Source organism: Oncorhynchus mykiss, chromosome 22 (assembly GCF_013265735.2).
Source record: "Oncorhynchus mykiss isolate Arlee chromosome 22, USDA_OmykA_1.1, whole genome shotgun sequence".
NCBI classification, from domain to species: domain Eukaryota; kingdom Metazoa; phylum Chordata; class Actinopteri; order Salmoniformes; family Salmonidae; genus Oncorhynchus; species Oncorhynchus mykiss.
The window spans coordinates 17,276,096-17,291,994 of NC_048586.1; the positions used below are offsets into that span (position 1 = coordinate 17,276,096).

At 43.6% G+C, this 15,899-nt stretch overlaps 1 protein-coding gene across 7 annotated transcripts in view; it reads left to right on the forward strand.

Moving 5' to 3' along the window:
• The window catches only part of LOC110501518 (activin receptor type-1), a 35,053-nt gene extending 20,216 nt beyond the window's left edge, over positions 1 to 14,837 (forward strand). For all 7 annotated transcript variants that reach the window (XM_021579157.2, XM_036958889.1, XM_021579159.2 and 4 more), the window contains 7 exons: positions 6,019 to 6,224; positions 7,876 to 7,975; positions 10,551 to 10,697; positions 10,944 to 11,219; positions 11,840 to 12,037; positions 13,066 to 13,196; positions 13,685 to 14,837. In XM_021579157.2, the coding sequence (XP_021434832.2) occupies positions 6,019 to 6,224; positions 7,876 to 7,975; positions 10,551 to 10,697; positions 10,944 to 11,219; positions 11,840 to 12,037; positions 13,066 to 13,196; positions 13,685 to 13,819 (1,193 nt within the window). In that variant the 3' untranslated portion in view covers positions 13,820 to 14,837. The remainder of the gene's footprint in view (positions 1 to 6,018; positions 6,225 to 7,875; positions 7,976 to 10,550; positions 10,698 to 10,943; positions 11,220 to 11,839; positions 12,038 to 13,065; positions 13,197 to 13,684) is intronic.
• Positions 14,838 to 15,899: the final 1,062 nt, after the last annotated feature.

Consider the following 15,899-nt stretch of genomic DNA (forward strand, 5'->3'; position numbering starts at 1 on the left):
TTCATTCATAATCTATATGGTGCACATTTGCATTTAAACCAAGGTTATTAATTAACCACTTACACCCCTTGTATTGGCCTATATGGATAGGGCTACATTTCAATGTTTCTTACAGAAGAAATATGGAAAGCATATGCATAACCATGGTAGCAATCAAAAGGGAACAGTTTGTAGATTATGGGGAAATTGTTAGACTAAAGATGAGAACAAAACAGTTAACCGGACAAAAGACTGAATCCAAACATTACACTGGATTTTATGTTCATTTTTAGTTACTGCCGTGTTTGTTGATATCGAAACCTGAAAATACTCTGGATACGTTCAGTATCATGATAACATTGGACAATTTGGTGTAGGTGCATAAACCATTAAAACAAAAAAATGTTAAGGATTTGAGTGAGAGGTCTAACTGGTGTCTCCAAGTGGCCCCACACATCTCCAAAATGTACACAGTTCCTACGTGATTTCATTGCATTTTTTTTATCACTCAAAGAAGAGTCTTCAACGATAAGGTGCTATTTTGAGCTCGCCTAGCTGTGCCGTTGAGGAACTATAGCAAGCAGACTTGTAGTTGTTTTCTTTGGAACACAGCCCTGCATCCCCGCCTCTACACAATTACTGTTGTTTTACACATTCCAAAAAACAGTTCATTTATAAATCGCAGCCTGGTCGGGTGGGCATGATTTGAAAACGTGTTCTATTGTCAACATCCCTAGCTAAATTACAAAATATAATCGTAGTTTTCAAAAGGCAATTCAGAGAAGCAGATCGTCATTTTGGTGCGGATCACAGGAGGTTGGTGGCACCTTAATTGGGGAGGATGGGTTCGGGGGTACTGACTGGAGCGGAATCAGTGGAATGGCATCAAATGCATCAAACACATGGTTTCCAGGTGTTTGATGCCATTCCATTTGCGCCGTTCCGGACATTATTATGATCCGTCCTCCCCTCAAACACCTTCCTGTGGTGCGAAATAGAGTAGACTGCATTCAGATGCCTGTTCTCTGCCAGATTTCTTTACAATACAAACATAGGCTACATTCTATTCAGAACCACCCAGGGTATGATGCCATCTTGTAACTGTACATCAAACATAGTGATTGTAAACGTTCACACGGTATATTACATGAGTTGTGTGATATGGAAATGTGAATTTCACGTTTGGACTAACGGCTGTTTGGCTTGCTTATATGACATCAAATCGGTAATTATTATAATCCTCAACGTCTCATCTTACAAAATACATCTAGTCCTCTTTTATTTGCAGTATTTCCCTTACTCAGAAAACAAAACATTTGCAAAAGTTGCCCATTTAGCAGCAGAAATGGGGCGGAAACATCTTGTAGCGAGTGGTGTTCAAGTTCAGAACTGCTGTCAATCAAAACCCATACTGCGCTGTGAAGCGAGACCTTGAGCTCTGACGTCATGTATAGCATGTTACTTTACAGCCACTGCGTTCCAGTTTAGGTGCATGTCCGTGTCTGCTATTTTGAACCTGTATAAGGCCAACGTGAGTAAGACATTTTAGGCGCGTTAACCCTCGCAAGGCTGCTGGCCCAGATGACATCCTTAGCCGTGTCCTCAGAGCATGCGCAGACCAGCTGGCTGGAGTGTTTACGGACATATTAATTCTCTCCCTTTCCCCGTCTGCTGTCCCCACTTGCTTCACGATGTCCACCATCGTTCCTGTACCCAAGAAAGCAAAGGTACAGTGGCTTGCAGAAGTATTCACCCCCTTGGCGTTTTTCCTATTTTGTTGCGTTACTACCTGGAATTAAAATATATTTTTCGGGGGGTTGTATCATTTGATTTACAACATGCCTATCACTTTGAAGATGCAAAATATCTATTATTATGAAACGAACAAGAATTAAGACCAAAAATAAATAACTTGAGCGTGCATAACTATTCACCCCGCCAAAGTCGATACTTTGTAGAGCCACCTTTTGCAGCAATTACAGCTGCAAGTCTCTTGGGGTATGTCTCTATAAGCTTGGCACATCTAGCCACTGGCATTTTTGCCCATTCCTCAAGGCAGAACTTGACTAGGCCATTCCAAGACATGTAAAAGTTTCCCCTTAATAAACCATTTGAGTGTTGCTTTAGCAGTATGCTTAGGGTCATTGTCCTGCTGGAAGGTGAACCTCCGTCCCAGTGTCAAGTCTCTGGAAGGCTGAAACAGGTTCCCATCAAGAATTTCCCTGTATTTAGCACCATCCATCATTCCTTCAATTTTGACTAGTTTCCCAGTCCCCGCTGATGGAAAAAACATCTCAGGGTGATGAGGTGTTGGGTTTGCGCCAGACATAGCATTTTCCTTGATGGCCAAAAAGCTCAAATTTAGCCTCATCTGACCAGAGTACCTTCTTCCATATATTTGGGGAGTCTCCCAAATTCCTTTTTGGCAAACACCAAACGTGTTTGCTTATTTTCTTCTTTAGGCAATGGCTTTTTTCTTGCCACTCTTCTGTAAAGCCCAGCTCTGTGGCATGTACGGCTTAAGTCCTATGGACAGATTCTCAAATCTCCTCTGTGGAGCTTTGCAGCTCCTTCAGGGTTATCTTATGTCTGTTTGTTGCCTCTGTGATTAATGTCTACTTGCCTGGTCTGTCAGTTTTGGTGGGGGCACTTGAAACTGAACAAAATTACTATCGCCGCGTAGCACTCACTCCTGTCATCATGAAGTGATTTGAAAGGCTAGTTAAGGATCATAACACCTCTACCTTGTCTGACACCCTAGACCCACTTCAATTTGCTTACTGCCCCAATAGATCCACATACGTTGCAATCGCCATTGCACTGCATACTGCCCTATCCCATCTGGACAAGAGGAATACCAACTTCAGAATGCTGTTCATTGACTATACCTCAGCCTTCAACACCATAGTACCCTCCAAGCTCATCATTAAGCTCGGGGCCCTGGGTCTGAGCCCCACCGTGTGCTACTAGGTCCTGGACTTCACTACCTGGGGAGCGGCCCGTCAGGAAGGTAGGAAACAACATCTCCACTTCGCTGATCTTCAACACTGGGGCCTCACAAGGGTGCGTGGTAAGCCCCCTCCTGTACGCCATGTTCACCCACGACTGCGTGGCCACGCACGCATCCAACTCAATCATCAAGTTTGCAGACGACACAACAGTAGTAGGCCTGATTACCAACAATGACGAGACCGCCTACAGGGAGGAGGTGAGGGCCCTGGTAGAGCGGGGACAGGAAAATAACCTATCCCTCAACATCAACAAAACAAAGGAGCTGATTGTGGACTTCAGGAAACAGCAGAGGGAGCTAGGGCGTACAACAGGGTGAACAGGGCGTACAGGAGGGGGCTGAGCACGCACCCTTGTGAGGCCCCTATCCACATCAACGGGACCGCAGTAGAGAAGGTGGAAAGCTTCAAGTTCCTCGGCGTACACATCACTGACAATCTGAAACGATCCACCCACACAGACAGTGTGGTGAAGAAGGCGCAACAGTGCCTCTTCAACCTCAGGAGGATGAAGAAATGCGGCTTGGCCCTTAAGACCCTCAGAAAGGTTTAGATGCACCATTGACAGCATCCTGTCGGGCTGTATCACTGTCTGGTACAGCAACTGCACCACCCGCAACCGCAGGGCTCTCCAGAGGGTGGTGCGGTCACCGGGGGCACACAGCCTGCCCTCCGGGACATCTACAGACCCGATGTCACAGGAAGGCCAAAAAGATAATCAAGGACATCAACCACCCGAGCCACGGGCTGATCACCCTGCTATCATCCAGAAGGTGAGGTCAGTACAGGTGCATCAAAGCTGGGACCGAGAGACTGAAAAACAGCTTACATCTCAAGGCCATCACTGTTAAATAGCCATCACTAGCCGGCTACCACCCAGCTAGTCATCCCTGTACCTTGGAGGCTGCTGCCCTATATAAATAGACATGGAATCACTGGCCAGTTTAATAATGGAACCCTCGTCCCTTTAGTAATGTTTACATATTGCTTTACCCATCTCATATGTATATATTGTATTCTACTGTATTTTAGTCAATGCCACTCCGACATTGCTCGATCTAATATTTACTTATTCGTTTCCATTTTTAATACTTTTAGATTTGTGTGTATTGCTGTGAATTGTTAGATTCTACTACACTGTTGGAGCTAGGAACACAAGCATTTCGCTACACCCACAACATCTGCTAAATATGTGTGTGACCAATAACATTTGATTAGAATTACTGCCAAGAAGAAAACACCATATACTCTTAGTGATCTGCTGTCTGTGATCGGTTGACTGACGTGAAGAGGCAGGTGCTCTATTGATTGTGTCCACTTGGCCATTCTCCAGCGAGGACGCGATGCTGCGGTGCATGAAATTGTCTGCCATAGTCGTTTGCGGCATGGTCCTCTGTTGGTCTGCTTTTCAGGCTTGTGTGGCGGTTACACCCCGAGCACCTCCACAGCAGAGGAGGGGACAGCCTGAAAAAAAAGAGACAAACATTAGAATTGTGTTTAGTCACGGTCTACTTCCTCCTATGTCCTCTCTGAGATTGTTTGCTCGGTCTGACACAGACCTGTAAGGCAGTGTAGAGCGGAGCCCCCTGGGAAAGGAGAGGACACTGTGTCTGCGTCCCAATTGGCACCCTATACCCTACATTGTGCACTACTTTTGACCAGGGAATAGGGGGTCATTTGGGATACGGCCTGAATGAAATGTATAGCTCTGTTCTCTAAAACTCACTCTCCTCTCCTATCCACAGTAAAAAATAAAAAATAAAGTATGCTAGGTATGTATAAAAATGAATTATTTCCTAAATATCTATTTCTTTGAGGTTAGTCCCTGTTTTTGTTAAACACACAACACACAAGAAGATCTTAGCATCTACCAAAAACTATGTTTCTGCATTAACAAGAACAGTAGAAAACATTGAGACATTGACACTCTGCCATCATTTCGGTCTAAAATCTGTTGTTTTCTATACTGTCTATTCTGAGCTTGTTGAGCTTCATTGAATTCCACTCCCCAAGAGTGCTATGAGAAGGAGAAAGAGTTCAGTATGCATGGGAGAAAAGAGGGAGCATTGTCTGTGCTGAGGGCTAGGCAGTTTTTTTCTCCCTGGAGTGTGTGGTAGTCAGATCTCCAGGCATGGTGATGGTGCAGCCTGTTGATGTGTGGCCTATCCCACCCGTGGATATATGCTGCAGTGTGCTCTTACCTTGGCCTCCCCCTCAACCCTGGAGCCAGGTTCCTCAGTCTGTTTGGTCCAGGCAGAGCAGGCAGGCGGACGGGGGAGGAGGGAGAGAACGTGTTCTTTAACATGCCTAATTATCATCGCCTCTCCTTGAATGATGCCTCCCAAAGCTTAGGGCTTTAGTAAACGCTGTGTTTTGATCCCCCGGGGCAGCTGGGCACCTGGCTAAGCTGAACGGAGGAGGAACTTGGTTGTACTGCAGATTTCAAATTCATTGTCCAAACACGGTACTGGATTGAATGTAGTTCGTGTTTAAAGGCGATTATGTTGCTGGAGATTTTATTTTGTCTTCATCTGGTTCTGGCATGATGTGTGATATACTTTATAATAAACTGGGTGGTTTGAGCCCTGAATGCTGATTGGCTGACAGCTGTGGTATATCACACCGTCCGTATACCACGGGTATGACAACATGTATTTTTACTGCTCTAATTATATTGGTAACCAGTTTATAAAAGCAATAAGGCACCTCAGGGTTTGTGGTATATGGCAAATATACCACGGCTGAGGGCTTGTATTCAGGCACTCCGCGTTGTTGTCGTGCTCAAGAACAGCCCTTGGCCATATACCAAACCCCCTCGTGCCTTATTGCTTAATTGTCTCTGACTTGGACAGTAGTGCAGGGACAACAACAAAAAACACCCTCTTCCTTGTCTGTTTCCCATATATTTAGGCAGATCATATCTTTTTGAATGCGTTTTTATATATTGTATGACATCGCATTATTTATGTTTCTACATACAATACGTACCAGGATGTTCAAATAAACCTAAACCTCTTTCTCATCCTCGTAGCAAGCAACCTGCCCAACTACAGCTTGACGACACTGGCCATCGTCATCGTGGCTCCGGTCATCGTGCTGGTCGTCCTCTCTGGCATCGCCATCCTGGTGTTCAGACGCATCCACCAGAACCAGATGGAGAGGCTGACGGCCCGAGAAGCTGAGTACGGCACCATAGACGGCCTCATCGCCTCCAACGTGGGGGAGAGCACACTGGCGGTGAGGAAGACATGGTCATTAGGGTTGCAAAATGCTGGTCACTTTCCCAAAATTACCAGATTTCCCGGAAATCCTGGTTGGATTACCTGCTTATTCCCTCCTGTTCCCGGGCTTCTTCTAACCAGGAATTCTGGAAAACCAGGGAATTTTGGGACATTGCTACCCTACAATAAGAGCATGCCAGGCCTGGGCTCGTCGGGGAGCTGTGGATAGTATGTTTCCAATCCACGCAGTCCAGTACTGAACACCATTTATACACTCTCAAACTGTCATTATGTTGAGCCCGAAGACCATTTTGTGTCTGAATTTGTGCTAGGTAGTCATGCACATGTAGTAGACCTATATCAACCCTGTCAGGATTACATTCCTGTGTGGGAATTGGGAATGAAATAATTTGTTCCACCACTGTGATGGAGAATATGCCCATTGTTTTACCAGAGCATATTGAGCACATGTGTTTCACAGATACACATGATTTCAACAAAATGGCCCGTTTTGTTTGCAAGTATGTTGGCTACTCTAGTGAAATAATGCTTTGAGCTTAGCATCTCTAATCAGCATTTGTTTGATTAATTTCAGCAGTCCACCCACCTGAAGACCCAGACCAATCCCATCTATTTTTTAAATTAAAAACTTTAAGGAAAACCCTAAACAGGCTGACTGTTTCCATTGGGGAGACCAGTCTCACTGATAACACTGATGGGCTGAGGTGCGCTAGAGGAATTGCTGATGTTGGATCTATTTCTAGATATTTTTCAAAGCCCATCAGAGCACTTGGCAGTGTAAACCCCAAATATGCTGCTGCGTAATGTTTTTTTTTGTTTCAGTATAATTAAAAAGTGCTTGGCAGCAACCCGGATAAAAGTTATTATAAACCATGGTGACAGTAAAAAAGAAAAATACATTTCCCTAAAACACCTCCCCCAGTAGCCCTGGATGCCTAAAAATGTGGTTATTGTGGTAATGCTGTGGCTGAATTCCCCCCTTCAACAGAACAGCCCAGATCTGCCCTCCCACTAAACAGGGACTTTAACTAACAACAAAATGTGTTGTCATTGGTTTTACGGCTTCTATTTAGTATTTTTCTCCTTTCCCAAATTGTACACAGCGTGTGTTTTATGCATGTGGCATCTTTTTAGTTTTTCCATTTTAGTCCTCTGTTTTTCTCAGGCATGTTTGATGGAGTTGCGGAACACTACCCCCTTGTGTCAGCCATGATGCCCTGCAGATGCCCGGAGAGGAGTTAAAAAAATAAAAGGCTTAGCAGCATTGCGTCTGTTTGGAGTCTGGGGCTGGGATTAGATCAAATCTCTCAGCCCCCTCAGTTCACTAATCACCAGGGACTGCTGTTGTTTACCCAGAGGGCCCTCTGCTGCTCCAGGGTGGCCAGACTGACTGACTGACTCTTCAGAATGGCCAGACTGACAGCTAGATAGCCAGCATTTGGAGTCTGAGCACTAATCATCAACCATTTCACTCAGCCTCCCCAACGTGGGCCACATCATAAGGAGGGAGGCCAGCCGTATTAACTGAATCACAGATGCTCTGCTGTGTTGAGGGCTGGGCCACCTTCATCTAGAGAGAGTACAGGCCGGTCATATTCCTCTGGTTGCAGTTCATTTATTTTGTCTGTCCCTCTTCTCTCTCGTAGGATTTGCTAGACCACTCGTGTACGTCGGGAAGCGGCTCCGGACTCCCCTTCCTCGTTCAGAGAACTGTCGCCCGACAAATCACACTCAACGAGTGTGTGGGTCAGTATCCAATCAGAGCCTGATCTCTTTGTTCAGTGGCTAAGGTGTACGTTTAGCCTCAGTGCAGGTTTTGGAGTAAATGTTTTTCCCCCCAAAAAATGTAAGACCTCTTAAAGTGTAGCACTGTTGGAACAGAGATTTGTGTTGCAAAACAGAGCCACTGCTGTTCTCTGACCCTGAGAGATTTCTTAGAATAGTTAGTTTTTTTCAGTAGTGTCTCTTAATATTTCTCTTAGTTTTCCTAGAGTTCAGTCTGAAACATGGCCAGATGGCCAATGTAACACTCAACTCCCTAAACCAACATTGCACACATTTGATTTGTGGGTCTAGTCGAGTATAAACTGCCAACAAAAATATTTTTAACAAACATGTTTCATTTAAGGGGCCTCCCTAGTGGCGCAGTGGTTGTGCCACCAGAGACTCTGGGTTCACGCCCAGGCTCTGTCGCAACCGGCTGCGACCGGGAAGTCCGTGGGGCGACGCACAATTGGCCTAGCGTCGTCCGGGTTAGGGAGGGTTTGGCTGGTAGGGATATCCTTGTCTCATCGCGCACCAGCGACTCCTGTGGCAGGCTAGGACACAGTGCACGCTAACCAAGGTTGCCAGGTGCACGGTGTTTCCTCCGACACATTGGTACGGCTGGCTTCCGGGTTGGATGCGCTCTGTGATAAGAAGCAGTGCGGCTTGGTTGGGTCGTGTATCGGAGGACGCCCATACGAGAGTTGTAGCGATGAGACAAGTTACTACTACTAACAATTGGATATCACGAAATTGGGGAGAAAAGGGGGGGTAAAACAAAAATTTAACACACAAAAAAATATGTTTCATTTAATGTAAATGGGGCTATGCAGGTAACTACCAAAATAAAGTAAACACCTACATATTGTCTTAATTGTTTTTATTTATTTAACCTTTAACCCTATTTAACCAGCCTAGGTGGGTTAACTGCCTTGTTCAGAGGCAGACCTTGTCAGCTCGGGGATTCGATCTAGCAACCTTTCGGTTACTGGCCTTCTAGGCTAAAATAGGGTGTTGGTCCACCACAAGCCACCAGAACAGCTTCAATGTACCTTTGCACAGATTCTACAGGTGTCTGGAACTCTATTGGAGGGATGCGACATCATCCTTCCACTAGAAATTCCATAATTTGGTGTTTTGTTGATTGTGGTGGAAAACGCTTTCTCAGGCGCCGCTCCAGAATCTCCCATCAGTGTTCAATTGGGATGAGATATGGTGACTTAGACACACACACTTTAAACCTCAATCCAGGTTGCATCACATCCGGCCGTGATTGGGAGTCCCATAGGGCGGTGCACAATTGGTCCAGCGTCGTCCGGGTTTGGCTTGGGTAGGCGGTCCATTGTAAATAAGAATTTTGTTCTTAACTGACCATGCCTAGTTAAATAAAGGTTTAGATAAAACATTTAAAAACAATTAAATTATCTTTTTGAGACCCCTCTTTCAACGTCACTGAGATCTCTTCTAGTCGGGGTAGCCAAAATAATGGGCAACTGGGCGTTTTTATTATACATGACCTTAAGCATGATGGGATTAATGATGGGTTAATTGCTTAATTAACTCAGGAACCACCACTGTGTGGAAATACCTGCTTTCAATATACTTTGTATCTCTAATTTACTGACGTGTTTCCTTTATTTGGGCAGTTACGGTACCTGTAGTGTTATTCATTTAGTTTATGCAGAAGGTCAAGGTTGAGTAGCATGACCAAAATGAAATTGTACTGTGTGTTCCACACAGTTCTATTGGTCTAGAATTTTGTGTAACACTGCCTTTATAAAATACATTTTAAATCAGTGAAACTCTCTAAATAATTTTTTTTTTTTTACAAAGAATTCATCATTTTTACATGATAGACTGACTTTAAACATCTGCTATCTGAGCAGCTAACTGATCGCTGCAGCTGTACATAGTCCATCGGTAAATAGCCCACCCAATTTACCTACCTCATCCCCATACTGTTTTTATTTATTTACTTTTCTGCTCTTTTGCACACCAGTATCTCTACCTGCACATGACCATCTGATCATTTATCACTCCAGTGTTAATCTGCTAAATTGTAATTATTCGCCTACCTCCTCATGCCTTTTGCACACAATGTATATAGACTCTTTTTTTCTACTGTGTTATTGACTTGTTTATTGTTTACTCCATGTGCAACTCTGTTGTCTGTTTACACTGCTATGCTTTATTTAGGTCGCAGTTGTAAATGAGAACTTGTTCTCAACTTGCCTACCTGGTTAAATAAAGGTGAAATAAAAAAATAATAATAATCTGACATTTGCGTTGGAGATTAACATTGGGTTTATTCCTGTCAGAGAGGCTCTATTTTCCCACTGTATTTGATGAATCGCATTTTCAGTAATTCATTAAAAATGGCTGTATGAAATGGCACCCTATTCCCTATATAGTACACTACTTTTAACCAGGGCCCATACGACTCTGGTCAAAAGTAGTGCACAAATATTAAGAATATGGTGACATTTCAGACGTACTGCTTTGCTCTAATCTTTTTTTCCTTTTATTTCCTTTTTTTATTTCCTTCGCCCTATTATAGGTAAGGGGCGCTATGGTGAGGTGTGGCGGGGCCAGTGGCAGGGGGAGAGTGTGGCTGTGAAGATCTTCTCCTCCAGAGATGAGAAGTCCTGGTTCAGAGAGACGGAGATCTACAACACAGTGCTGCTGAGGCACCAGAACATCCTGGGTATGTACCTCCAGCCATGTTCTGGACAGGAGCTGTTCTCCATGGGACAAATCCAAACTTCCACTTTTCACTTAGTCATGCATTGATGTCATTGGGAGACTAAGGGAACATATGACTTAGGAGCGAATTCTTTCTGTCCGGCAGTGTTTTAGTGTTACATCTTAGTGACAAAATGTCTGTGTCATATTGATTTTGAAGACCTTTCCTTGAGTTCGAACAGCTCTGTGTCTGTCTCTTTGACTGCAGGCTTCATCGCTTCGGACATGACTTCCCGAAACTCGAGCACCCAGCTGTGGCTGATCACACACTTCCACGAGATGGGCTCCCTGTACGACTACCTGCAGCTGAGCACCCTGGACACAGCCAGCTGTCTGCGCATGGCCTTGTCCATCGCCAGCGGCCTGGCACACCTCCACGTGGAGATCTTCGGCACCCAGGGAAAGCCGGCCATCGCCCACCGAGACCTTAAGAGCAAAAACATACTTGTCAACAAGAACGGCCAGTGCTGCATCGCCGACCTGGGTAAGAGCACAGTGTTCCGGACAGGAAGCATAAGTATAATGAGCTTTCATTCAACATGTGTTGTTTACATGACCGTTTTCTGTTATTGTGTCCATATTATGTATTGTGATAAAAAAATATATACAAAAATAGCAGGGAATGTTGTCCACATTGTCTGTGGGTGGAGAGGATGTCCGGCTCTGTTTGTTGTTGGAAAGATTTGCTAGTACAGTGGGCTATGCCACCGAACACTCCAACCCATTTCCCTCCATGTTTGTTGATCGTTAGATGAAGAACAGCAGAGCCGGTGGCTCTTTTAAATCTTAACCAAAAATGCATTAAGGGGTACTCTTGTGCACCATGTCGCATACTTCCAATGTTCTCTGTGCTAAAGATAAGTGTGAGCTATTTCAGGTGGCACACGCAATCTACTGCTACTAATTGAGACTACTACTGCGGTCACGGCCGTCACTGCTGTTAAGTTGTTCTTTGGATAAATTCATTTGGGTTATTTACTTAGAACACTTTTTTTTTATCCTCTTTTAAATTATTTTGCTCTTTTGTTTTTTTGTATTTGAATTATTTTGAACATTTTTGATATAGATAGGATATCCTAACGGAAGCCTGTTTTTCTGTCCCAGGTCTCGCTGTGATGCATTTCCAAGACACAAACGAGTTAGACGTGGGCAACAACCCTAAAGTGGGCACGAAGCGCTACATGGCCCCAGAGGTCCTGGACGACTCCATCCAGACGGACTGCTTTGAGTCCTTCAAGAGAGTGGACATCTGGGCCTTTGGCCTGGTCCTGTGGGAGATCGCCAGGAGGACGGTCAGCAACGGTCTGTACGATCCATGGTCCATGGTTTCTTCTGTTCCCTCTCTCACTCCCCACTCCGTCCAATCCACGTCGATTTGTCATATGCACAGAATACGGCGTTGTGTACACGGTGCAATTTGATCATTAATTGCAAGCTTTCCTCTCGAACAGTGCAGCAACTATACAAGGTATCCATAAAAAAAAAAGTAGGATTTAAAAAAAAGACACCACCTAGAATTTCATGCATTTAGGACAATATGACAAAGCATGGTAAACATCTTTCCTATAGTAGTTGCATCATACAGTTGCTTTAGGTATATGTACTGTATGTTACCTGCCTGTCTGTCGGCACGTGTGCTTTTCTTGGAATATTCTCTGATGCCCCTGTCAGGGTGTAGTAAAATCCTATAAAAATATGTCCAATATAATTTAGTGTCCAGCTGGCTTTTTAAAGATTGATTTCACCACTTCAGAGGAAGTGTTATTTTCGCAGAAAGTCTTCAGCAATCTGATGGCATAACTGCCATATATCACTTTGTTAAGCACCAAGTTACATCAACCGTTGGCAGAACAAGCCAATAATTCAAATCCATACTTGGGCTGAGACTTAGTCAGTCACTCATTTCATCAATGAGACAATGTGACTTTAGAGGAGTGACAAACACACATTTCTCCATGCGTTTGTGGTCTAGTCTGGTGCTAAAAGGAGCTGGCGTCTTATCTGAAATGGATCCTGCTTTCTCCACTCCCATTTTAAATGACTTCGTGGTTATTTATAGTTGAACCTGGCTGACAGCCACACACAGGGTATTGGTTAATGCAGGACACCGCAATCTTACTTTCCACATGACTTTCCACCTGGTACACAGTAGCAGGTGAGAGAAACTATTAAAACAAATCCCCTTTGTTAGGAAATTAGCAATTTCTTGTGCTATCTCACATATTGTTTGACACTTTTTATGTCACTTTACTTACTTTAAATTGTCATGCTGATGATTGTGTCATCTTATGGACATTTGTGTTGTGTATTTACACCCATACTCTATGTAGGCATTGTAGAGGACTACAAACCTCCCTTCCATGATGTGGTGCCCAGTGACCCCAGCTTTGAAGACATGAAGAAGGTTGTGTGTGTGGACCAGCAGAGACCCAACATCCCCAACAGATGGTTCTCAGACCCAGTGAGTACACCGAGACCAGACGAGGCGATCTGAGTTAAATGTTTACTGGTGGAGAGGGAACTAGCTAATATGTTGTCATGGAGAATAGGAGCTGCTCCAAATGTGTCAATTTAGAAGCCGTGCAGAATTCAGCACTGCCTGCTAGGTTGTCCTGCTTCATCAGACGTTCAGTTCACTTGAGTCTTTGAAAACAGCCTGTCAGCCACCCACCTCATTTCTCAGGACCATTGAATACATAATACGGTCTGATGGGCAGTTAAAATCTTTTGTGCTTAGAATTCTAGTGTTTAAGAATAATTGCTTTACCCTTTGCAGAACAATAGACTTTTGCGGTTGAGGCTTAAAAATAGTATTTTGCCCAATGTATTGTTTTGTTGTGCAAATTACTATACTTACATATTCAGGACATTTTTAAATGGGGAAAAGACTCAAAACAAGTGGAGTGGGACTCTTAACAGATTTGCTCAGTTTTTCTTCTTCTTTTCCAGACTTTAACGTCCATCGCCAAACTTATGAAGGAGTGCTGGTATCAGAATCCCTCTGCCAGATTAACGGCGCTACGCATCAAAAAGACTCTGACAAAAATCGACAACTCTCTGGACAAAATGAAAGCGGACTGTTGAGCTTGTTCCTCGTTGATGCAGAGGGAGCGAAGACCTATTGACCTTTTAAAGATGTCAGGCAGTTTGGTTTCCTGGACAACACACAGGAGAAAAGGGACTGGTTGGGCTCAGTGCTCGTGAAGTGGCACATTGTATTTATTTGAAACACTCTTGGTGGGACACATTTTGGCATCCAAAGATGGCTTACAGGGCATTTAAAACACTGCCAATAGTCTTGGAAATGTAGGTGACTATCACTTTAAAGACATAGGAATATTGAACTAACGTTCTTCAAAGAAGACTGTTACCTGGGCATTTGAGTACCGTTTGTCGCTTTAGAGCTACTCATATTTTTCTTTTTGACGCGACTTAAGTTTGAGAAACATATGAACGTATTTCATTCAGCAATATTGGCCGTGCTTTATCGCTGTTATTGCACTAGCAATGTTTGCATTCCTGACATGCACTGTTGCGGATGTATTTGGGGAAAAAACACAACTTGCCAAAAACTTTTTTTTTTTCTTTTAAATTTTTTAATATAGGCCACACGAACTCCATATCGTAACAGTAATCAGAATTAGGGAAATGTTTTTAAGTTTTACTTGGGACTGCATCTCTTGCACCGCTGTTTTACGAAATTGTTAGACCAATTCTCTTGGTATTTCGTCCAAGCTGTAACTTATTTAGCTAACGCACTGTTGTAGGATTGTGCTGCGGACAGTTGTAGGCCCTCTCTTTAATTCGTCCTTCGGAGGTTGTTGTCTTAACGTATCCTGTCGTAGAAACTTTGTATATCACCACACATTTTGACATTATGTACCTGTTCTTTTGTTTGGTTGTTTCATCAGCTTTCTTGAGACAAAATGCTAAAAAGAGCAAATAAAATATTTACTAGATGACACCGAACTCCATTCATACAGGGGCACTAATATTGTCTTAAGGCGTGTCTAAGTAATTGAGGTGGATCTTCAGGCTTTTTCCATTTCTTCAATATTTTATATCAAGGAGTGATTTCTATTCATTAAATAGAAAAAACATATAGATGCTATCTGTCTCATATGTCATAGTCACAACATCAAATGAACCATTTTACTCTCATAATTAAAACGTATCATTGGAATGATTGCCACGAAGTTTGTCCACCATCTACTAAAACCTGAGCATTTTTACAAGTCATGACAGGGTTGCAAAAATCAGGTAACCTTTCCAAATCCCAAAATATAGGTGGGAATAAACGGTACGCCTGGAATACTCCCAACCAGGATTACTGGGAAGTTTGGGAACGTTAACAGTTTTGCAACTCTGTCAGGATAAGCAATATGCTGGTGGTGAGTACGAGTAGTGGTTGTTACGCAAACCACTAAGAGCATATTTTCATTTCAACAGCTCTGAATATTTTCCTTTGTCCCCCCCGGACTAGACAGTTCCTTTGCATAGTGCAGTCTTTACTGACCTGCCGCAGAGACGTAAGCTGTTCAGTGCACAAAGGACATTTTCTTGTGTCCAGTCATTGAACTACTAAACAAATAATGAAATGCAGCGAAGTATGTAGGGCATGTTAATCCATTTCCATACTGAACACCTCTCAATCTCGACTGTAAAATACCAATTCATTTCCATTTGGGAAAATGTCAGAGGGTTCGCTAGGCCCTAATGACTATAAATTGAACTGCTTGAATTGTGGAGCACTTGCCAGAAGAGAAACAAAAGGCAGGTCTAGAATGGTAAATGGTGCCAACTGCGGTGGTTCATACTCGGGAATCAACTTGGGACCAGTGAAGGGCAAAGCAATGGCTATGTCAGTTGTCTGCCAGGACTTACTGTGCCCCCCCCCACAATTTTTTTGTTGTTGCATATTTTACAAACATCCTGAGAATGGCACCTTTTTCAGTACATTTGACCAAGGCCAATAGGGATCTGGTCAGAGGTAGTGCACTATATAGGGAACAGTGTGCCGTTTTGGGAGTCATTCATGGTCCATATTAACTGGTCAATTTCAGCCATCTCCTGTCTGTGTTACTGTGGACATCGGATCCACAATGACCAGATTTAATTTTTTTTAGCAAGGTCTCATTTTTCTGCTTTGTGTGTCAGGCCGTTT